Here is a 24,714-nt window from a genome sequence, read left to right on the forward strand (position 1 = left end):
CTGTTTCCTTATAAGTGGCTGCCTGGTAAACACAGGAGCCATCTCACTCAGTGGCACCATCTGTACACAGGCCACAGCACCCCACTCCCACAGGGAAGAAGATACTCACATTAGTTGATGGATGTTGGAAGGCATTGGAGGAAAACACCACAGTTAGGACTGTTAATGGCTCACACTGCCGTTAAGACTGACCTTGAACATGCGCAAACACTCATCAGTCGTGGTGGTGGTGGTTAGTGCCATATTCAAATAAAAATATTTCTATACAATATGTTCATTTGGTCATGTGCTATTTACAGATTTTTACAAAACATACACACATATACACACACACTTGCCCTTACACCAACCTACATACAACAGGCCAGCAGAAACTTGAGTAAATGTATAATATATGACAGATCGTGCCTATACATTATAAATAAAATCCTACTGTGCAGCAGAACAGGATTCTTCTCCTCAGGAACAGGAAACTAAGGCTCTAAGCTGAGAAGCTCAGAAATTTGAACTGATTATAGGTAGTTCAAGGCCATTAAGAACAAGACAGTTATTTTCCTCTGTCCATTTAAAATGTTTTATTTTTCTTTTAAACTAGATTGTGAAGTGCCACTGAATAGGCAATGTTGGCAAAACAATGTCTGTTACAATAAAATACATTAGACATTTAAATAAATAACCTTAAAAACTAGGCAAAGGAATAGAAACCCAGTCGATTGAATCTGGAGCAATGTTTTCTGCACAAGCGAGACAGGCAAACCTCTCGTGAAGACGGATGTAAACAGAACCATCAGACCTACAGAAGAAGCCGAGCGGGCTGGGGTGGGCTGGGGGTGACAGAGGCTGAGGGTGCAGGAAGTGGCAAACCAAAAATACTGACTGAGGTAGCAGGACTCTGCTCAGTGCAGAAAAATTGGCTTATGAATAAAAATTAGACTGTGATACCAAATTAAATCCAGAGAATCATGCAAAAGACACAATACATGCTATTTAGTTTTTTTTTTTTCTTTTAAAAACCACACACATTCATTTCTAAGTCTGCTGCCAATTGACTTGCTGACAATGTCTGCTGGCTCAACTCTCTCTGTACAAGGATGAGTATTAAACAGAACACTGTACATGCTTTTTCATCTACAAAAAAATATCTGCATAAAATAGTGTTAGTTCTCTGTACATGTCAATGGACACTTTAATTATGTGTATAAAAAAAAGGAAAATCTTGTCCCACTGGAGTCAGAAAAAGCAAAACAAAATCTAGATATGAAACCTCCTTCACCAGCCAATATGTTCATGTGAAAATTCAGCAGAAATAGACAGTTGCTTTAAACAATAAAAAATTAATTGATTAAGTTAAACATCTTCTGTATGTAGCGCTGTCAGTCAAGACCAGAACATATCACTAAAGTTAGTGTCTGTGCTGTAGACCCAGACCACCAGGGGCATAATGAGCAGCACAAACGGCCAGGAAATGCCATCGGTGCATGCCGACAGGGAGCAGGAGGATTTGGTGGCAGGCTGCACACACTCTTTACCGGGTTCCAGGTAGTTTCGAGCCACAAACTTGAGCGTCTCATCCATGAGGATCACAGGCAAGGAGATTTTCAGCACCATCAGCCACTGGGTCAGATTCAGCGGTGTGATCTGGAAAATGAGCTGAGAAAGGCGGCCGCATCAGCCTCCTGGACCCACCAGCCAGGCCACGCCAGACCCAGCCCGGGGCCACAACCCAGCCCGGGGCCACAATGACTCACTGGCAAAGGTTCCACGTAGAGGATCAAGAAGTGAAGCGACATGGACAAGCAGATGGAGCCCACGAGCCAGATATTCTCCCAGGGGGGCATCCTCAGCAAAGACTGGTTTTCAGACAAGCTACAGGTGACAAGAGAGGTGATCTCACCAGACGCAAAGGTGCATGTCAGTGACACAGAAGGGGGAAGGGTTTAGTGGCAACACCTGCTGGCCTAACTCTAAAGGTCTGGACTTCCCAGTGGGGTGAGCTGTAGGCTTTGCTGCACCAGGTCCATTCTGACTGGTGATGGCCAAAGATAGAGCAATTTGGAAACTTCCATCAGTGGCTTAGCGAGATAGAATCTCTTGTGCTCCACTTCCTAGGGTGCAGGCATAGTTTGGACTGCTGGTCGCATTCATATACCCTGCCACACCAGGAGCCCGGAATGGTGACAACCCCTACTTGTTTCTTGGGGGACAACAGCTTAATAGTATGTTATTTTCTGAGAGGGAAGAAGTATCAGCTATGACCCTCATAAACCCTTAGCCTACAAGACTCACTAACCTGTTGAGGGCATTACACATCTCTATGGTTACAAGAACAGAAAGTGCCATTGTCATTGGATATGGGGACTCAAAGATTGCACAATCCACTCCATCGAAGTCTGGGTTGTCCTCCTTGCACTGCAGGAAATGACTCTGTAACAAAAAGTCCAACCATTCATTCCATCAGCCAGGAATACTTCCCAAATCTAGATACCAATTCCAGACCAAGTTCAAGGCCCAGCACCATGAACACAGCTTAGCAGAAGCCCTGAGAGCTACCTGAAGCAACTATTTACTGTTTGAGCCCTAAGATGATCCCAAACCCACAGAAAGACCAAGCAAAAATTCACTCTCACTACACAGGGGTAACAAAAGAAAAGTAGCTAAATACCAGTTGGTAGAAGGAGACTCTTGGACCCCCGTCAGCAGCGATGAACCACCATGCAGCAGCACCCACGGTGGCAGCGCCAACATAACCTGCAAACAAACATGAGGTTGCCGGCATACTTCAGGCTGTAGATAGCACTGCCGCCAACTGCAGGCTAACACCCAGGCCAGAGCAGCTGACTGCAGACAGGGTGGCTCTGATCTAAAAGGGAACCAGGCAATCGCTCTACAGTTTGTGAGGAAACATTCCTGTTGAACCCAACCTACACTCTGCACAAAGTGCCAGAGCTGAAGAGCAAGCCTAGGCATGCATCAGACAACAGGTGTTGTACAGGTACATCCCATCAGAGAGAACACACAAAGTGAAGAAACCAAGCCACACCACAGTTCACAGGTAAACTGATATGACCTTGTTGGACACTATGTTCCAGCCATGGCCAAGCAGAATCCTTCAAAGAACTGCCATTACAGTGCTGGCACCCAGCCATCAGCAGCAGAGTTAGGTCTACGGCAGAGGCCATTCCTCATCAATTTCAGAAGTCTACAAAGATGAGACTTGTTTATCCCATGGTCACAGTCACCTAACTGCAGAGCACACAGCTAACTTGAAATTACAATGCACACCAGGTCACTGGTTAAAAGATAGGGAGTGGACTTTTTTTTTTTTTGCCCTTGCTGGTCCATGAGATACTATAAAGGCCAGAAGAACTGGCAAGCTGCTCTAATTGTATGCTCTTTAAACTGAACTGTGACAGGAAACGGCAGAAGCCTCTGCTAGTGGGACTGTTCTTGTTCCCTGGGCAGTGATAACCCAGGAGCTCTCAACAGGGAAGGGCCCTGGCATGCCTTGGTGTTTATATCACTATGAGCAAGGGAAAAACAGAAAAAGCCTGCTGTCTAACAGCTGCTTCTCTATAACCCAAAGAAGGACAGGATGCTCAACAGGCTTCTAGTGACCTGCACTGCACAGAGCATCCTCCCACACAAACAACAAGCAACTGTACTCACAGCCAATGGCCAGGTAACGGAAGAAGAGCCACCCGCTGATCAGCGGTTCTTTTGGGTTCCGGGGAGGTTTGTTCATGATGTCCAGGTCTGGAGGATTGAATCCCAGTGCAGTGGCAGGCAGACCATCTGTCACCAGATTGACCCAGAGTAACTGGACAGGAATTAAAGCTTCAGGAAACCCAAGGGCTGCTGTCAGGAAGATACTGTTTCCATTCGAGGAGAGAAGAGAAAACTCAGTGAGTTTTGGAACTATGGAAGTCACTTCTCTACCAAAACCAGGAGCATCAGACAACATCTAATCTGTCAAAGTTCATATGAAACTTATTAGAGAACCAAAACTTTTGTTATTTTAAACTTCTGGGCAGCTGCAGACAAGCCCTATGAGGTTTCTCTCCTCTCAGGCTAACAACTAAATTTGCTATAACAAAAGCAGCAATCTGAGAAAGCTCAATACCCCAGCCCTGGCCTTGAAAGATACAGTATAGTTCCAGTCAGATACCCACCAGACCACTTCCCCCACGTTGGATGAGATGAGGTAGCGGATGAATTGCTTCATGTTGTTGTAGATGGCTCGCCCCTCCTCAACAGCAGCCACAATGGTAGAGAAGTTGTCATCTGCCAGGACCATCTCAGAGGCAGTCTTAGCCACTGCAGTACCCGAACCCATGGCAATTCCGATTTCAGATTTCTTCAGAGCAGGGGCATCATTCACACCATCACCAGTCTGAAAGGGAAGCCGCAGTTGATTCAGATATCACCCACTTGGCACACTTCTGGGCAGAGTTCGACTGATGCAGAAGGAAATGGGACAGAGCAGTAGCTGGTGTCAAATATTTTACCAAGAAAATATAAAAGCAGCCATGTGAGTTTACCAAAGAGACATAAAAAGGCAGAACTAAGGACTGAACATCTGCTTATATTACCTTACATTACGCCAACACACAAAGTGCACAACCCACAAGCCATTTGTGGTGTGGCCACATAATTTAAGGTCATTTACACACCTCAGACACATACTCAAATATTAAGTATTTTTTATAGATTAAAAACACGCTAATTTTTTTATTTTGTTTTTAGGCACAGGATCTCACTAGCTAGCCCAAGCTACACACACACACACACACACACACTGCTGTGTCATGCAAACCAATGCTCATGTCTAAAACCTTACCATAGCTGTGATCTCATCAAAGGACTGAAGGAACTCGACGATCTTGGACTTGTGGGAAGGTTCAACTCGAGCAAAACAGCGGGCATTTAAGCAGGCATCTCTCTGGGCTGAGGGGCTTAATTCATCAAACTCTCGCCCTGTAAAAGCCTTTGATGTCACATCTTCATCCTGCCCAAAGATGCCAATGCGGCGACAGATGGCCACAGCAGTGCCTTTGTTGTCCCCAGTGATCATGATGACTCGGATGCCTGCTTGCCGGCACAGCTTCACAGAAGAGGCTACTTCAATCCTGGGAGGATCCAGCATGCCCACACAGCCGACGAAAGTCAGGTTGGTCTAAAGTGAGAGAGCCACATGAGTTCAAACAGCTTATCGCCATCATGAGAGTCCTGGGAGCTCACTCTTGCGGTAACTGTAAGTTTGACATTCTCTCTGCCTGCTTGCCCTTGGTTGACGCAAGGTCTCACTAGATACAGTCCTGAAACATGTAGTACAGCAGTCTTCTGTCTCAGCCTACTGCTTCCATGTATCCATGCACGTCATCATCAAATTATTCTGGTCTAAATTCTCACATTTAAAAAATTGATCCGGGGGTTGAGGGGAGCCCCAGAACAAAGTGGTCAAGAATAAGTGCACTTAGAGGCCGGCAGTGTCAGGGCCACAGCAGAGCTCTTTCTCATATAAAACTGTGGTCTAAGGAAGAAAGGAAATCACTCAGCCTTTTACCAATACTTAGTATTTTAAAATACCTAAAATATCCATTAGTAACTTGGTTTACATTAGGCTTTGATAGGCTTGTCTGAACTTGTCTTGATTATTCTACTTTGAAAGCAGATTTACTAAATCCTTAACTATTTCTGTCTGAAGCAGCAATCCAAACAAGGGTGACTCCTGTGACGTGGCCAAGGACATCTGCCTGTCCTCTGGCAGCAGAGGCCGGACAGTGACTGTGCTGGTGAGGTGAAAGTACCTCATATTTGATGAAGTTGGCAGAATCTTCCAGGTGCATCTCCTCTCTTCTCAGTGGGTTGTCATGAGTGGCCAGAGCCAGGCACCGCAGCGTGTCACTGCCACTGCCCCACTCCCGAATGACAGACATGATCTTCTGTTTGACACCAGGAGTCATGGGGACCTTGGTACTTCCAACTCGGATGTGGGTGCACCTATCGATGACACCTTCAGGAGCACCCTGAGAATGAGAGACTCAGATCAGCAACTGCATCTGCCTGTTTACCTGGGAAGAAAGCACCAGTCTGTGCAGTACTTGCCTTCACAAACATCTTGCTCATGGATGTCCGGCTTGGTTTGTTTGGTGTACAATAGACGGACATTGATTTTCTATCACGCGAAAACTCAAGAGTGAATTCCTTCTTCATCAGCTGCTTTATGACCTGAAGGGGATCAGAAAGGAACACTGTTGGATTACTATTTCTAGACATTTTATATCTGCTCAGACACTCATTAGGCATTCATTATATGACAGAGCCTGCCTGTTCCTGTATCTTCATCACGTTAATCTTTTGGAAGTATGGCAGCCTCAACAGCAGTATACAAGATCACAAGTCACCTTCACAAAGGTGTCCTCTGGTTTGAGACTAGATCAGATTGTAAAACAGATATACTGAAGGCGGGGGGGGGGGGGGGAGACTGTACAGGAGAACAATGGAAAGCTTTAAAGACTGGCTATTAAGAACTATCTAAAGAGCTGGTGTGGTGCTACATGCCTATAATCCTAGCAACTGGGAGGCCAAGGCAGGAGGGTTGCCCCAGCTGCATAGTGATAACCCATTTGAAAACAAAGAATTTCTTAAAGGGAGACATGCAACATCATTTCATACAGTGGCAGTTAGCTGAGCAGTCCAATGGCACAGGGTGTGGGTCCAGAGTACATTCTCCAAAACCTTGCAGTCACACTGTTGTGCCAGTGAGGGTCACTAAATCTTTTTTGTGGCTGCAGCAAAAGTACATTCTTCTGTATTACAGAGAACTTGATCATGACCACACTAGACTCAGAACATTCAAAGACAGCATGCCAAAGACAGCATGGGAGTAACAAGATACAAAAATGGCCAGAGACTAGGAATGGCTACCTACACTTCCTGGTAGGCTAGTGGACATCAAAGACCTTGGAAGAGAAGCCAAGCCTGGGAGACACATAACTTCAGTAAGGGAGCAGACTGATTACCTATTGTTTCCTTCAAGCACTCAGTGGCCACCTGCTGACTGACACACTGACTCTACATCATTTCTTAATCCAAATGAACATCCCTACCTGAGCAGGATAAAGGCCTTGTGCACATTAGGCAAGTACATTACCACTGAGTGACTTCCTCATCCCTATGTAAGGTTCTGAGCCAAGCAGAGGGACACGTAGCAGCCATAAACTATACTATTCAACATCAGACTGGCTGGTCTCATGAGACCACAACAAGCCGAAGAAGAGAAGAGTGTGGAAAGACAGCTCTGGTATGATGGTGTGGAGGTGCACAACAGTGGTTCCTGGACAGGCAGGGAGGGTTTGCCCATGCCATGCTGATGCTAGCTTATGGCTCTGTTCAAGGCTAAAAAATAGGTGATATAATATTCATGGTTGTTTCCTGCATCCACCACCACCGCCACATTGAATAAACTTTGGCATTAGGATTCTGCAGATCGAGTAATTGAGAACTTTTTAAAAAGAAATACTTTGCTCCCAGCAGTGGTGGTGCACGCCTTTAATCCCAGCACTTGGGAGGCAGAGGCAGGCGGATTTCTGAGTTCGAGGCCAGCCTGGTCTACTGAGTGAGTTCCAGGACAGCCAAGGCTATACAGAGAATACAGAGAAACCCTGTCTTGAAAAACCAAAAACCAACCCCCCCCCCCCAGAAATACTTTGCAGATTTAATGTCTCTAATTAAGCATTATTAAAATTTCCTTATAGCAATATTGAAAGAGGTGACCCATTGAGTCTACTGACAGAGCTTAGCTGCTGTGGGGGTGCTGTGCAGCCTCAAACACATGCTGAGTTGTAATTCTAATTCTGTCATCATTAGTTTTCAACATTCTTCCAACTGAAACTTGTAGCATTAATTTATAACTTTGTATCACCTCTGTGAGATGGTGTCTTGATAACTAAGTAACTCAGGTTAGGTTGGCCATGAACTCAAGAGCCTCCCAACCTGGGGTTATAGGTACACTTCAGTGCCTTTCTTGGTTGGCCATGAAATATCCTGATAATGGCAACTTAGAGGAGGAAGTTTATCTGTTGCAAGTCACAGCTTACCTGGCAGGAAAATCACTGTGGCAACAACTTGAGAGAATTGGACACACTACACCCTCGGTCAAGAGCAGAGAACTAATGCATATACACTAGACCTTAGCACCCTTTCTACCAGGACAGTTCATAATTCTTTCCATCTCAATTAACTTGAGAGAATCTCTTGATTAAATGCCAATCTAATCTAATCTAGACAATGCTTCACTGACATTCCCTTCCCAAGTGACTGCAGGTTGTGTCCTATTGACAAACAATGCTAACCACAATAGGCATGCTACTGGCTTTTGCAATCCATGAAGTAAACACTCTAAAAATAAATTCATAGAGGACTTGATAGTTATCAATGCCGACTTCAATATCATCAGGGTTAGCTTTTTTTTTTTTCTTTTTTTTTTTTTTTTTTAAATATAGTCTGTGTGATTTACTGAGCCTAGCTTCACGGAGGAGCAGCATTTTTCACTGAGAGTTATCTATATGTATTTGAAAATGGTAAAAGGCAACCCAGCCTCAACTAAAAAATAGAAAAGAAAACCAGCTGAGTGTGGTGGTTAAGGCTAGGAGATAGGGGCAGGCAGGTTTCTTGAGTTCTGGCCAGCCTAGTCTACAGAGCAACATCCGGGACAGCCTGGGTTACACTGAGAAATAATGTCTTAGAAGAACAAAACAGAAAACAACAAAAATAATAAAGAAAAAAAATGGTAAAAAAAAAAAAAAAGTAACAAATTGTTCAAATGTTCTAAATCTTTATTGATTTTCGATCTTAGCAGTCCTTAGGTTGATTTCTGGGATACACCAGAACCCCCATTTTCTAGCTTTGTTTTTTCATTTCTCAAAATGATTTTTTTAATGTTAATTTTTAAATGTACACTGGTGTTTTACCTGCTTGCATGAATGTGTAAAAATGCCAGAGGCCCTGGAAATGAACCTGGGTTGGTTTTCTGGGCGAGCAGCCAGTGCTCTAACCACCGCGCATCTCTCCAGACCCCCATTTAACTTGGTATGCATGTCTGTACACCTCTTGTGTGCCTGGTGCATGGGAGCCAGAAGAGGACAACCTCTTTTAAATGTGACTTGGTTGTTTTTCTAATGAGAGTCTCGTTTGACAGTTTGCAGCAATCCTCCTGGTATTTGCATCCTGAGTGCTAGGAATATAGGCATGAGAGACCATCTTACCTGACTGTGACTATCAGGGAAAATGTTGAAGAACAATGGTATAATCAACAGTGCAGAGGCCAAGGAGGCAGGGAAGGAAGGAGAGTGAATGTAAGTGTATGGCTGGGAGATACCATACACCAAGCTCACATACTGACCGAGTTGCAGGCGTTTGCACGTTCAATTTTAGAAAGTCCCTTCAGTTCGGTATCAAATACATTCATCTTTTCTACCAGGCACGTGAGAGCAGTCTCTGTAGCTTCTCCAACTTTTTCATACACACCCTTTGCCTGCATTGTTGAAAGAAGTCAGTGTCAGTAGAATAGCTTGTCCTCCCCAGTCCATGTGAGAAAAGACGGTACAACCATGATACACTAAACTGAGTTATTAACAAGTTTATTCATTTAAAGTCCTCGATCATTCCAGGTCACTGCTTATCATTCTACTGAGTTAGCACTCTTTGGCAGAGGCCTAACCTTTGAGAAAGAAAGCAAATAATCAACCCCACTATTTAACTTTTAGAATGGGAAATAAGATCAGGAACTTAATTTTTCAGAGTAAGGAAGACAGCTTTTTAAAATTCCACTCTTGAGCCAGGGTCAGGACATTACGAGGAGTCTTACCTCATTATAATCCAGAGCAGAGTCGTTACATAGAGCACAGATTGTTGCTAACTCTACAAGCCCGTCATACTGATGGCATTTCACTGGCTTGTCATCTTTTTGCCTATCAAAAGAGAAAAACATTTCTGGATCACAGCTTGCCTCAAGATATAAAAAACAAACAACCCCTAAACATTTCTCTGTGTGAGGGGCCGTGTGCCACAGTGCAGCACATTGTACAGGGGAGGTCAGAGGACAAACTGTGGAAAGTTCTCCCCTTCCACCACTAAGGTTCCTGAGATGGAACTCCCATTGCTGTGCCTACAGAAAGTGCTTTTTACACTCTACCTCCTATTTGTTTTAAACTAGATCTCACTTTCTATGCCAGGCTGGCCCTGAACTTCTGTAGGCATGTAACAGCACCCCCCCCCCCCAACCCCCAAGGATAAAAATATGAGTTTGGGAAGAAAAAACTGGAACAGACTCAAAAAAGTTTGAATGACCAGAAATTCTCATCAAAACCCTACTATGTACTGGTAAGTGAAGAACAAAACAGAGCCTTCACCATCAAGTCTAGGCCTTAAAAGACATTCTGTTAATAAAAACCACTAACTTGAGCCAGCAAGCCATCTAGCAATAGGGCTAATATGTGTCTAAGGAGAGCACACACGCTTGAGAAGGTTTTCACAGAGGGCAGGCTGGCTACGATCCTGTGACCTGCCACAGTGCTCATTATTGTGGCACATCCTGCTGTTTGTTTATTTAGTGCTTTTGGGGATCAAAGCAAGGCTTTGGGTATACTAGGCATACCTTATATCTACCACTAAGCCATACCTCTGTGAACATCAAGATTTTTCTAGATCCACATCCATCCCTCATGAGGATCTAAACAACCAGTCATTACAATGACAGAGTCCAAGATGATGAAGCTTACTCACACTTCTCCAATGGGTGCATATGTGGATCCAGTTATGGTAAACTCATTAAGGGAACAAGTGTCACCTTCCACTTTGTCCAGAATGAACATCTATAAGGAAATGTAGTAGGGCAATTCAGAAATCAGCAAGTAATCACTGTTTTAAGTGCTCAGAATTCTATATCAAGTAGCTGAGAGAGTATCAATCATCACATAGTTTTGTTTAAAAACAGGCATAGAAGATCAGGAAGAAGAGACTCAGTTCAGAGTCAAACAGTCAGGTAAATTAGAAGGAGCTTCGGCAGAATATCTGGTGCACTCTTCCCACCCAGGCCCCTATCAGTGTCTGTCAATGTAGGAGCTGGTCCCCCTCCCATCCCCCCGTCTCTTTTGGAAACAGGGTTTCACTGTGTCTCTGGCCTCAGACTCAGAGATATGTATGCTTCTTCAGCTCAGGTTTGGGATTAAAGGTGTGCATCACTAAGTGTCTGCACGAGTGCACTCTCATTTTATAGAAAACCATAGGAAAAATAGGCGCAATCAAGACTACACAAATTACTAAGTTAAACAGCGAAGCCTGAGCTAATCGCCATTTTTTCTGTAAGTAAATCTAACTTGACCTTTTACTGAAAATTTGACCCTTACATATCACTTAAGATTCTATTTTTTCAGCCAGGCGGTGGTGGCGCACACCTTTAATCCCAGCACTTGGGAGGCAGAGGCAGGTGGATTTCTGAGTTCGAGGCCAGCCTGGTCTACAGAGTGAGTTCCAGGACAGCCAGGGCTACACAGAGAAACCCTGTCTTGAAAAAAAAAAAAAAATTCTATTTTTTTTCAGCCTCAAATAGGCACATACCATAACACCTAGCTTCTCAATTCTTTTCTTTCTTCCTTAAATACGATAATGTCTCATTTAGCCTGGGCTAGCCTCAAACTCACTGTGTAGTCAAGGATAACCTGACTTCCTGATCTTGCTGCCTCACCTGCAGGACCTGTGATTAAATTGTGGGTCACTGTGCTTAGTTTCAGTTCTTACTGAGCACATTAAAAGGTTTCTTATTTTACTTCAAATGATGTTTTAACAAGAGAAGAAAGCAAGGCTAACCTGACAGAACATGCCAACTTATCAGTAAGTGTCTGCTTCTATGTATCAGGGAGAGTCATGTTTCGTTTAGTGTGACTACAGCAGGAGGTCAGCTAGCTGTCTCCTCTGGAACACACATCTAGAGAGAGACACCTCCAGATACTTCAATAAAACTTTATACACTTTATAGCTGTGCTGTATTTCCCAACACAGTGGGGAATTACTCAATTTTTTTTAACATGTATTTTTGTGTGTTGGGAATACATGCAGAGGTCAGAGGTTACCTTTCAGGAGTTAGTTCTCCCCTTCCACCAAATGGGATCACAAAGAACATTCTTTACTCACCCTGCAGACGGACATCTGGTTTGTGGTGAGTGTGCCTGTCTTGTCTGAGCAGATAACAGAGGTACAACCAAGGGTTTCCACAGAAGGCAGACTTCGAACAATAGCATTTTTCTTTGCCATCCTGCGAGTTCCAAGAGCCAAGCAGGTGGTGATGACAGCAGGCAGACCCTCAGGGATGGCAGCAACAGCCAGGGCCACTGCAATCTTAAAGTAGTAGATGGCACCTCTGATCCAAGAGCCACCATGAACTGGGTCATTGAAATGCCCAATGTTGATGATCCAGACTGCAATGCAAATGAGGGAGATAACTTTGGAAAGCTGCTCCCCAAACTCATCTAGCTTCTGCTGTAGGGGTGTTCGCTCCTGTTCTGTTGCCACCATTTCATCTCGGATCTTGCCGATTTCAGTATTAACTCCAGTTGCCACCACCACTCCCATTGCTTTCCCAGCAGCAATGTTTGTACCCTAGGGAGAAGAGGATACTGGTCATAAGGTCAACAGCACACTCAACTTAAACACTGACGTGTGTACTGACTGGATTCCATACTGCCTGCTCACTCTGTGGGGCAAGACAGCTCTCCACAACATGGAACCTGGCCCGCAGACCTGCTCTGGCCTTAGCAGTACTCTAACCTTTGTAATTTCAAATTCCGTGCAGCTCTCGGCAGTAGTCTTTTATCTGTGTTTGTCACGTCTAAGGATGGTCAATCAGCCCTGTTGTCTGTTTCAGAATTTCTACTCCAGCACCAGTACTCTGGTCAGTGAAATCAATGTGAAATGTGAGCGTTCTCACCTTACTCTGCTTTACCGTTACAGCGTTTACAGCGCTGGAATAATAGTGCAGTATCATTCTCACTAGAATGCTGTACTGACTGCCATGGGTATGCTCTCCTATTAACTAGCAAAGCCTACCCCTTGAAACACTAAGCTAGTTTGCAAATAATCAAGACCCATGCAGCTCTACACTACTTGGAAAAGAAACACTTTGTGTGCACTTTCACCTAGGCTCTCAAGGATGCCATGCTTGTTCTTTCCACACACAGACTCCTTTGACATCACAAGCCACAAGCAGCAGCAATGCCCATATCGTGTGAAAGCACCTTCTCTAAGCTTGATGATTTTCCTGAAAAGATTACTTCAACTGTTAGAGTTTGAACATGCTTTCACTAATCATTTCATTAGCTGGCAACTGAAACAAAAATCATCAAATCACATGCCACCATTTTATAGTTTCTAGTTTGGTTCATTTGCTTTGTCACCAGTGTCTTCAGCACAACACTGTTTCATCCCCAGCTATGCTGGTTTTTTTGACAGCTGACACACACACTAAAGAATAATTATCTTTGGAATAACTGGTTATTTTCTGAAATCTGGCAACCAAGAGTGGCCAGTTTTAAAAAAAAAATCAGAACTTTGGGATGTTGGTTTGAATGAAAATGGCCCCCAAATACTCATAGGGAGTAGCATTACTGGGAGCAGGTGTGGTCTTGAGGCTCACTCTCTCTTCCTGCTTCCTCAGGATCCAGATGTAGAATTCTTCTCAGCTACCTCTCCATCACCACGTCTGCCTGCATACCACCAAGCTTCCTGCCATGACAATAAAGAACTAAACCTCTAAACTGTAAGCCACCCTTAATTAAATGTATTCCTTTGTGAAAGTTGCTGTGGTGACAGTGTCTCTTCACAGCAATAGAAACTCTAAGATAGGGACTAACTCTTAGATGAGGCCCTGGGTCCCCCAGGAAACCCTACCCCCAGCATCTGATAAAAGTACTCACAGAAAAGAGCATGTTCTTTTTGTCTTGATTAACAGCTCGTGGGTCAGGGACAGGGTCAGTATGCTTGATGACTGAGACAGATTCACCTATGCAGGTTATGAGACAGGATGGTTAGCTCTATCTGAGGTATAGCCAATCCCACACCACCCCATTCCCACTGTTTATCACTGCCAACGTGAGCGGTTGTGGTAACATACACCTATAATCCCAACACACAGGAACTGAGGCAAGTGAAGTTCCAAGTTCACAGCCACCATGTGCTACATATCCAGTTTGAGGAATGAACAACACAGTGAGACCCAGTCACAAAACAAGCAAAAAAGTACATACTCATTTCCAATATGGGAAAAGAACAAAGGGCTCAACTGATTCAGAACAGGAAAACTAGGAAAATTTAGTGATGGAAATTAATGTCAGAGTAAAAAATGTCAGGATTACAGAAAGTATAATTTTAAAAATAAAGACTAATTTTGAAATAACATCCTGAAATATTTCCTGGAATAGTCAAAGATACAGTTATTTCCTTGACCTATGACTGTAGTGTAACATTCAGTTGGGCTGGGAATGTAGCTCAGTTGACAGAGTGCTTACTTAGTATGCAAAATCTGGGATCCATCTCCAGCATCATAAAGCAGAGTGTGGTGGTACACACTTTTTTAAACCCAACAGTCGGAAAGTATAGACAGTAGAAAGAGCAGTTCAACATTATTTTCAGCTATATACCAAGTTGGAGGACAGCCTGGGCTATAGGATATCCTGCCTCAAAAAGCCAAGAGGAAAAAAGGGGGACCTCCAAGATTCTGATAACCTTTTCCGTTTTCTCTCTTGTCTATTTCTAGATACACCCTGAGGATTTTAGGTATATAATTCAATCATTTCCCTAACATTTTATGGCTTACATAACTTGAAGCTTATGTTGCTAAAGAGAATTTTATTAGTTAAGCAGTTTATATAAAATCAAATGGTAAAGCCCGGCTGACTGGGGTTTGGAGAGATGGCTCAGATATTAATGCACTGACTGCTCTTCCAGAGATCCTGAGTTCAATTCCCAGCAACCACATGGTGGCTCACAACTGTCTACAATGGGATCTGATGCCCTCCCTCTTCTGGTGTCTGAAGATAGCTACAGTGTGCTCATATACATAAAAAAAAAAAAAAACAAAAAACTGTCCACATTGTGATCAGTTAGTTACTTTTAAAACTAAATCCAAGTAAATCTTGACAGCCTTTAACATTTATATTTACTTGCTATTCAGGTTAGCATTTAAAATTTTGATTTGTTTTTAAATGAATGTATGGGGGTGGGAAGAGAAAGTGTATGTGTGTTTTGTTTTGTTGAGACAGGGTTTCTTTCTCTGTATAGCCCAGGCTGTCCTGAACTTGCTCTGTAGACCAGGCTGTCCTTGAACTCACAAGAGATCTGCCTCCCAAGTGCTAGGTTTAGAAGTGTACACCACAATGCCAGGCTAACCAGCAATGTTTTGTGTGGTTTTCTCTTTTTCCATATGCACTGGTGTTTTGTCTGCATGTATGTCTGTGTGAGGGTGCTGGAACTGTGACTGCCTTGTGGGTGCTGGGGCTTGAACCTGGGTCTTTGGAAGAGTGGTTGGTGTTCTTACCAATGAGCCATGTCTCCAGCCTTCCAATACTTTTTAAAACCTGACAATCTTGCCTACAGACATCATTTCACCCTGGATCATGATAACTCTAAGAAATTAAGTATCTCAGAGAAGGTGAGGGTAGGATCCTATAACATACAGCTGAGAGATAAGAGGCTTCAAATCTGAGTCATTTTCCAACATGTAACTTACCTGTAAGAATTGACTGGTCAACTCTTAGAGTTGTGGACTTGATGGATGTCAATCTAATATCAGCAGGAACTTTGTCACCAACTAATTAAGAGGTTAAAAAAAGGACAGTTAAAATGAGCAGCTTTTGTGGTTACCTAAAGATAAGTGATTCCATATCAAACATGCTTTTAAAAACCAAATATCTTGCATATAACACAACAGAATACTTTTCTATTTCTGAGCAGAGTGAACAGATTCAGGGTAGAATACTGGCAATGTACACTATAATGTAGCTTATATTTAAAGCAAGCTAGATGGGGGCTGAGGGTCAGGTGGTAGGCAGGGGCTGGGTGTGGTCCCTAGAACTGAGTGGCTACCTATGGTACACACATAGGAAATTCCCAGCAGAAGATCAAGACTGCAAGGTCTCCCTTATCAGTACAGTGAATCTGAAGCCAAACACACCTACATGGAATAGGTCTGAAATACACAGGAAGTTTCATCAGAAAAGCAACATAGACAAGAAACAAATACTTCTTTAAAAAAAGAAAATAAAAGATCAATTACTTCACGGCACAAATGGTATTTTACCTTCAAAGTGCCAAGAAATAAGAAAACAGACCCGAGTCAAAGATACATGGTAATAATATTCTACTTCACAAGATCTAAACATCTGCCGGTTTGCATGGGGGGGGGGGGAAGGGAAGAACAAACAAGACTGGGGACAGGTTGTTAGAGCTCCATTGAAGTGAGAGTCCCATAGTTCCATGGGTTCAGTTCTCAGAACATATGGGGGGCTGGGGGGCAAGGCAACTTCAAAGTTGTCCTCTCTTCCCACATCACACATATACAAGAACACAAATCTTAAAAATTAAGTAAAAAGCTAGAGTTAGGTCACTGAGATTGTGCAGTGGGTAGGCACCTGAAGGCAAATCTGAAGACATGAGTTTGATCCCCACAATGGAAGGAGAACAGACTGCTTTAAGTTGTCCCCAGACCTCCAGATAAAAATGTAAAAAGCAAGAGGCACATATGATCAGACAAATGCAGAAACCAATGAAATTCTCCCAGTGCTAAAAAAGGATGATGTAAAATGTATATAGTGATGTCATCCAATATTCTACATCACAAAGTATGACTGGCTAATTTATTACCATGCTTTACTAGTGATTCTAGACACTGTGAAATACAGGATACAGGGGAAACGAAACATGGCAGGACTTTTGTTGCCCTCTAAACGCTGCAACATACACTGCTCTTATTCTTCTTTTATAAAGCTTACTTTTATGACTTTGCTCAAAAATTCTGTAAGCAACGAAAGCTGTGAAAACTTTATATTCACACTACAGTGAAAGTTTCCCAAGACACCTGTACATCACACGGGAAATCACTAGAGATGGACCACATACACAGAACTGCTAGTGGTATGCTGTATAACAAACGAGCACCACTGGGTTTCCAGGCCACAGTGGAGAGAGACATTTCACCCTATAATCTTTGGTACCTTTTAAATTATCAAATAACTAAATCTCTTGCATAACCTGAAGATCTTTCAGTCAACAATGTTTCCTGGGTAGAGTTCCTGTAATAGTCCCAAAGGGCTCCTAGCTGAGCCCTGGGTGAGTATAAAGCAAAATGCTATAATACACCCAATAAGAGACAGAACCAAAGTTCCATGTACTTCCTGAGAACAGTACCCAGAGCTGTAGTCTTCAAACAGTACCAAAGAAATGCACATCTGCATGTGCTCATTCAGTGGAACTCAAGAGGATGGAAACCGTGTGCTCAGAAGACAGCCTGCTCAGTAGGGCCTGGGACTGCCTGCCTCCAGCCTCCAAGTGTCAAACTCCCAAGGATGTTTTTGAAAGGCAACCAAAGTGGTTTAGAAAATGTCACAATAGGCCGCCATCTCCCCATTCCCATCCCTGTAACTTGTTAGCCCTTCTCCAGAAGTTTACCCAAGGAGAATACAGCTAACTTTTACAACTCTTACTGTCATGGCTCTCAGCCTTCTTAATGCTTAATCCCTTTAATACAGTTCCTCATGCTGTGGTGCTCCTCCACCATAACTTTATAACTGTAATTTTACTACTGTTGTGAGTCCTAATATCTGATATGCAGGATATGTGACCTGCAGCCCCTGCTGTTCTAGTGCATGAAATGACCCTATGCCTAAGGAAGCAAGGCAGCACACAAGAGTAGGCCCAGTCTCTCCAGGGATAACGATCACCCTTGCATCTGACTACGGGACACACAGGGGAAGGTAGAATTCCTGCTGGAAATGCTTATGCAACCAAGAGCAACACTCCACCCGAATAAAACAAACCGTCCACTCTAATGTTACTTTGTTCATGGTATACCAAAGGGAGTGCATCCAAATGATTAAGATAGTAAAACCAAACCAAACCAAACCAAACCAAACCAAACCAAACCAAACCAAACCAAACCAAACCAAAAAGGTTAAGACCAGGTGTGACAATTGCATGCCTTTAATACCAGTACTCTGCAGGCAAAAGTGGATCTCTGAATTTCAGGCTAAGTAGTGAAACCCTGTCTCAAATCACTAAACTATAAAAAAAATCTGTTTTTGTTTTAGGCTTTAAAATTTGTATTATATTTCTACTTATTTTGTATGTGTGTGGGAACATCCCAGCATGAATGAAGGTCAGAGGCTATCTTTCAGAAGTCAGTTGTCTCCTAACATGTGGGTCCTAAGGACTGAATTCAGGTCATCAGAAGGCAACAGACACCTTTACTGCTAATCCATCTTGGTGACTCTGGTTTTGTTTCTGATTAAATTTAAGTTTTTCCATACAATATATTTTGACCATGTCTTCCCCTCCCAGATTCCCTACCCACCAACTTTATGTTCTTTCAAAATACAAAAATAACCCCCCACAAAACATAAAATCAAATGAAACAAAAAACTAAGATTAAAAAAATAACCAGACAAGAGAAAATAAAAATTAAGAACCCCGCAAAAATACCAGTTAGGTATGTGGCTGTCCTAGAATTCTTAAACTAGGTATTTTTAAAAGACGGGTCTGGCTAGCGTTGAACTTGTGGCGGCAATCCTATTAGTCGAAGTACTTAGTGGTATGCCACCAACACTCTTTTAGTTGTATTATTTCTGCATGTCACAAATTAATCTAATTCCCTGCGCCTTTCAACATTGTGAAATGAGCACAAGGTCAATTGCGAGCATTTTAACTAACTCTAAATGGCAAGTTTTCAAATGTTCCTTTGATGTCCAAGATGATTTATGTAATGTTCCTATGGGAGCTGCAGACAAGACTTTTGTCCAACGAGGTACAGAGGTGCTAGCAATCTATAGCTGATGTTATTCATGACTGCACTCTATCTCACTGATGGGGTACACACTAACTGTATTCACAAATTTCCATCTAGGGGAGCTAGAGCAATACCTCAGAGGTTAAGCATTTTGGCTGCTCTTATAGAGCCTGGGTCTGACTCCCAACACTCACACAGTGGCTTATAAGTGCCTTCAACTCCAACCCAAGGGATCTCATGCCCTCTTCTGGCTTCTTTGGAAATATGGTGAACAGAAATATGAGAAGGCACAACACCTATACAGATAATTAAAAAGGGAAAAAGAAAATTGTCTAATGCTGACAAGATGGCTCATCAGGTAAGGCTCTCATAGAGCAAGCTGAGGACCTGAGATTAATCCTTGTATCTCATGTTGGAAATAGAGAAGAGAAACAACTTCCACACTCTGTAGCACACTGAGACATCTCATGCACACACTTTATACATACATCAAAATAAAATAGAAAGGGCAAAATATGATGCTACATATCTTCAACCTTAACACTCAGGAGGCAGAGGCAGGTGTGGATCTCTGTGAGTTCAAGGTCAACCTGTTTCTCAGAATGAGTTTCAGGACAGCCATAGTGAAAACTTCTTCTCACCTGCCCCCCAAAAAATGTGAGAGAAGGGAGGGAAGAGAAGTGGGGTGTATGTCTATGCTCTTATGTATGTGTGTACATGGAGGTCAAGGAAGAGGCATCAGATCCCTTGGAGCTAGAGTGCAGATGGTGGGACGTTACCCAACACAGGTGCCAGCTGGGACTAACTTTGGTGTTTCTAACTGACAAGCCATCTCCCCAGCCCCATCCCAATGGTGCTGAAGATTAACCCAAGGTCATGTAAGTGTTAGGCAAATGCTTTCTTTCTTCTGCATTGCTGAATGAGCCACTGCAAACTCTTGCTTTCCTGGAACAAGATCTCCATTTAGATTCTCCTTTGCTTCCAGAATGCTGAGATTATAAGCCTGTGCCTCCACACTCAGCAATAAATGCACAAGTTAAAATTTCTGAATAACACAAACAACATTAGAGTAAGGTAGAAGCAATACCTAAACATACATGCTAGATGAAATTGCTTATGATAGCATTATAAAGTCAACGACTCTTCCCCTACTGTGAAGATCGTTACTTACTGAGCAAACAATGCTGACTGAAGGCCTCCAATGATACCTTCTACAATACATATGCTCCCTCTCTGTCAAATCCAATGACACCTTCTACAATACATATGCTCCCTCTGTCAAACCTGTCCCCAGCTGCCTTTCTCCTCACACTTCTTCCTTCATGCCCAACCTACACAATCTACCTACCACTGCCCTCTTTCTCTTCTCGACCACTGCCCCCTACCCCCAAGCTTGCCCTCTCTATGCCTGAGAGCTGAACCACCAAACTGCTGGCTCATTGATCTTTTTCTTTTGTACAAAAAGTCCAATTGAAATCTGGAACTCCTTTCATTTGAGGGAGCCTTTCACTCCTGCCCAAGAGAAAATGGCTGTTTCATGTGGTTTTTGAGTTTTTAAGAAAACAAACAAACCCAAAGTAACATTGAATGTTTATGGTGCTTACTTCATACTTAATATGTATATTCATATAGAAGCTCATAAAATTCTACTGACAGCACGTCATTTGCCCTACAGAAAAGGTTAAAAGTAGATGTCTATTTCTTAGAACACAGGGCTTCTGCTCTAAGTTAAACAAGTGCTGTCTTCATGACCACACTGGGACAGGTTAAATGTTACACTCCTTAACAAAACGAGATGGACAGGGTCATCCCAGGCGATTTTATAATTAGACCTCAATCATACAAAGGATAATGGAGGATCTAGGGTAATGAACTTGGAAGCCTAGAGACAGGGAGAGTTACCTATGTGGCTAGAGGAAAGCTCTGCTACATCCTGGGTCAAGACTTCGGTGTGGCTTTTAGGTCACCTGCACTCCTCTTAGTAACTTCTTGTCAATTCTAAGTAAGTCTAACAAACTCATTGGTTCCCAGGTGATAGATATCACCTCCCTCCCTCCAGGAAACATTCTCAAACAGAGAAATCATTAATTCTATTTTCTCATGTTGTTAAGGAAACCAGTAAACAAAATGTTAAAAGAATGTATTTTAATAAAGAAATTTTAACAAGGAAAAAAAAATCTATATTGGTAGATGTTTCCAGAATGGAAAAGTAGAAAGCTTAGGCAAGTTAGCTTTGAGTAATTTATTTAAGGTATGTAAAGGAATAAAATTGAGACGATGCGTATGATATCCAAGTGTGTAAGGTCAAAGATCAACAATTACAAGAATTGTCTAAAACATATATATAATAAAAGTTTATTTAAAAGTGTCTGGTTTTAGTACTAGACTGAAGTAACTGACCTTCTGGGTGTTTAATAATCCTACTATATAATGTGGCCAGAGAGATGAAAAGAAGTATGTTCACCCTTGCTCTCCAAAGTCAGCTAGGTCCCAGGGTGTACTAGGGAGACCTCATGTAGTAAATTCTAATCAATGTCCAGACTACAAAGAGAGGGTCAACCAACAGAAAAATTTCCTACACATTTCCTAGTGAAACAGCTGTCAAACAAACAAGGCCTTGAATTTATCCCCACATAGATGGAATAACTAGTAAAAGGAAAAAAATGAAGGAGCCAAAAGTTCCTGTCCTGCCCAAATGATCCCTGAGGACTATCAGATCTTTCAACTTTTCAAAAAAAAAAAAAAAAAAAAAAAAAAAAGATAATAATTTTGGCCACCTCCATGGTCTCAAACTTACAGCAAGAAAGCATAAACAGGAACAAAACCGTCAGTATGTTTAACGTGTGGTCCCCAGACATTATACTCAACCTTCAGACATTATTTCTGCAACTTTTTCTCGGTATGATTATCTTCTTGAGTAAAAGAAGTTGCCTATAATACATAGAAAATAGCTTTGGCTCAATGTAACACTGAAGTAACTACCTAGAGCTAAAACAAACTAACAAACAAAGCCAGCCCTATCTTCTGAAGTGTCAACATGCCTTTCTGTACTCTAAAGGTCCACAGTCCAAGGAAGCTACCAGACAGATTACTTCTCAAACTCCCAGGTTTGGACGCCTTTGGGACATTACTGGACAACCATATAAAAAGGATCCAATGGGATTCTGATTCTTAAGTTGTCCATTAGATGCTGACAGGAACTGAGTCCTCTTAGAAAAGCTTCCAGATGTACTTTTTACTTTTTTTTTAAAGATTTATTTTATATATGTGAGTACACTGTTGCCACTGTCTTCAGACACACCAGTAGAGAGTATCGGATCCTATTACAGATGGTTGTGAGCCACCATGTGGTTGCTGGGAACTGAACTCAGGATCTCTGGAGGGTCAGTCAGTGCTCTTAACCGCTGAGCTATCCCTCCAGCTCTACAGGTGTATTTTCTTCTCTCTCTCTACCCCCCTCCTCTAGACAAGGTCTGTCTATGTAGCCCTGGCTGGCTTCAGACCTAGAGATTCACCTTCTTCTGTCTGCTGGGATGAAAGGTGTGCTTAACCACCATGATAAAGATTGGATTCCTTCTAGAATTCTATGAGTGGCAAATTTTCTGAAGCCATGGGCCTATTTTATAGCCCCATTTATTAGGTGAGGGATTATTTTATTCCAAAATCCTTCATATGTAAAGAATATGGGGCGCTGTTTTCTGTCTCGCTACTTCCTACGAGCATTGTTGTTTGTTTTTGAGACAAGGTCTCCATGGGCTGTAGCTGTCCTAGGTGTCACTAGGTAGACCAAGCTGTCTTTGGACACACAAAGATCTGTTGGACTCCACATCTGCCGTTGAAATTAAGTGTGCACCATCACACTCAGAAAGGAGTATTGTTTTTAGTTCATCTTGTGTTGGATCATGGCGACAGTGATTTGATCTAGAAAGAATCTCAGTTAACAGTTTAAAAATATACATACAAAATAAAAATATACATCAGACTCATGAATAAATAGGCAACACCTGATGCCAGGCATCCCAGCTCTTGGGAGGCAGGTGGATCTCCATGGAGTTCAGATAGTCTAGTCTGGTTTACATAGTGAGTTTCAGGCCAGACAGGGCTGAACTGATTCCCATTCATTTTCCTCTGCTGACTTATTTCTTACATCACTTCTCAGCCTTTTAGCTAAGATAAAGTGTAAAAATTTACTATTTTTTATTAAGGCTAGCAAGATGACTCAGCAGCTAAAATCAACTGCCACCAAGCCTGACAACTGGAAGTCTAATCCCCAGGACCCACACTACAGGAGACAATGAACTCCTAACTTGTTTTCTAACCATTCTGATGCACATACACCATCCATCCACCCACCCACCCACCCACGGAAAATACATTTACAAAAAAAGCCAACAACAAAAAAACCAAAACCTAATATGGGAGAAATCGTCATAATCATAGGTTCAGATTCTGAAAAGAGCTGGTTTAGAACACTCTCTTACATTTTCTTGCATACCAGAAATACTAGCTTCTGGAGTGAACGCCCAACTGCTTTCACTTAGAAAGTGGCTATCTTAAAGTTGTATGATTATGCTGCTCCCATTACAAGACTGTTTCTTTGTGGAAAGACATGAAGGAAGAATGCCCAAGTTAGTTTTTATAGCCCACTAAGTATTAGCATTCTCTCAGCTAAAGAACCTTTGTATCATCTTGGCCAACCCATGACCTTGTTTTACCAAAGCCAGGAAGTAAATAGAGTTTTACTTCATGAAGCTCAATTAATGAAAGACTTCCTCTAACTCGCTATGACTGACTGCTTCACATCTTTTGTTAATGGTCTATTTGGTTGATACATCAGAACAGATCTATTAAGGAGTTAAAAATCCATCAAAGACCTGTCGAATATTTTTCAAAGGAAAACTAACAATTGCCTTTACACCACAAGCTTCATTGAGTTTTAGACGGGACTATGCCTGGGAAGCAGGCAAGGCAACAGTGCTGATCACATCCAGTCATGTTCCCTAATGGGCTTGTCAGCGCCCGAGGGCACGTAGTAGTGGAAACTTCTTACTCTTGCCAAGGGAGAGCTCCGCAGTTTTTTCCTCCACATTTTTCCCTCTCGTTGGGCTGAGGCAGGAAGAATGAGAGTATCTGTTATAAAGCTCCTTCCATTTGCTAACACCTGACACTGCTCACATGTAGTTCTTGGCTCCAAAAATTCTTAGCTCTTTCCTTTCCAGAACAATACTGGTTTTCACTCTGAACAAAAATACAATTTAAAGGTTAGCCTACCAAGAATACAGTTAAGAGTCAGTTTTAAAAAATTATTTTGCCATAATTTGTATGAATCGAAGTTTTCCTTACCTTATAAGGAACATTTAAGTAAGGATACTTAAACATCTTTTTCTACTTGTTAAACATAAATAATATATGCAAGGAAAATAGTTTAAGTATACAAGTATGGGGGCAAATAAAAAGTATTTTTATTTTAACTGGGTTCGGTGGTACACGCCTTTAATCCCAGCACTTGGGAGGCAGAGGCAGGGGGATTTCTGAGTTCGAGGCCAGCCTGGTCTACAGAGTGAGTTCCAGGACAGCCAGGGCTCCACCCTGTCTCGAATTAAAAAAAAATTTTTTTTTTAACTTTTAATTACATTTTTATTATTAACTTGTGTGCTGTGCCA

At 42.4% G+C, this 24,714-nt stretch overlaps 1 protein-coding gene across 2 annotated transcripts in view; it reads right to left on the reverse strand.

Annotated features, from left to right (window-relative positions):
• The window catches only part of Atp2a2 (ATPase sarcoplasmic/endoplasmic reticulum Ca2+ transporting 2), a 47,147-nt gene that overhangs the window by 2,346 nt on the left and 20,087 nt on the right, over window positions 1-24,714 (reverse strand). The window contains exons 6-20 of one of the 2 annotated variants that reach the window (XR_013107045.1): window positions 15,782-15,862; window positions 13,971-14,056; window positions 12,193-12,657; window positions 10,786-10,874; window positions 9,869-9,971; window positions 9,404-9,535; window positions 6,106-6,228; window positions 5,808-6,026; window positions 4,838-5,173; window positions 4,170-4,390; window positions 3,667-3,869; window positions 2,663-2,748; window positions 2,291-2,424; window positions 1,749-1,866; window positions 110-1,650 (exon numbers count right to left, since the gene is read on the reverse strand). Coding sequence is in view for 1 of the 2 variants with exons in the window: in XM_076922767.1 (XP_076778882.1) it covers window positions 1,530-1,650; window positions 1,749-1,866; window positions 2,291-2,424; window positions 2,663-2,748; window positions 3,667-3,869; window positions 4,170-4,390; window positions 4,838-5,173; window positions 5,808-6,026; window positions 6,106-6,228; window positions 9,404-9,535; window positions 9,869-9,971; window positions 10,786-10,874; window positions 12,193-12,657; window positions 13,971-14,056; window positions 15,782-15,862 (2,517 nt within the window). In the remaining variant the exon portion in view is untranslated. The remainder of the gene's footprint in view (window positions 1-109; window positions 1,651-1,748; window positions 1,867-2,290; window positions 2,425-2,662; window positions 2,749-3,666; window positions 3,870-4,169; window positions 4,391-4,837; window positions 5,174-5,807; window positions 6,027-6,105; window positions 6,229-9,403; window positions 9,536-9,868; window positions 9,972-10,785; window positions 10,875-12,192; window positions 12,658-13,970; window positions 14,057-15,781; window positions 15,863-24,714) is intronic. The other variant, XM_076922767.1, reaches the window with a different exon arrangement.

Source organism: Arvicanthis niloticus, chromosome 24, assembly GCF_011762505.2.
Source record: "Arvicanthis niloticus isolate mArvNil1 chromosome 24, mArvNil1.pat.X, whole genome shotgun sequence".
Lineage (NCBI taxonomy): Eukaryota > Metazoa > Chordata > Mammalia > Rodentia > Muridae > Arvicanthis > Arvicanthis niloticus.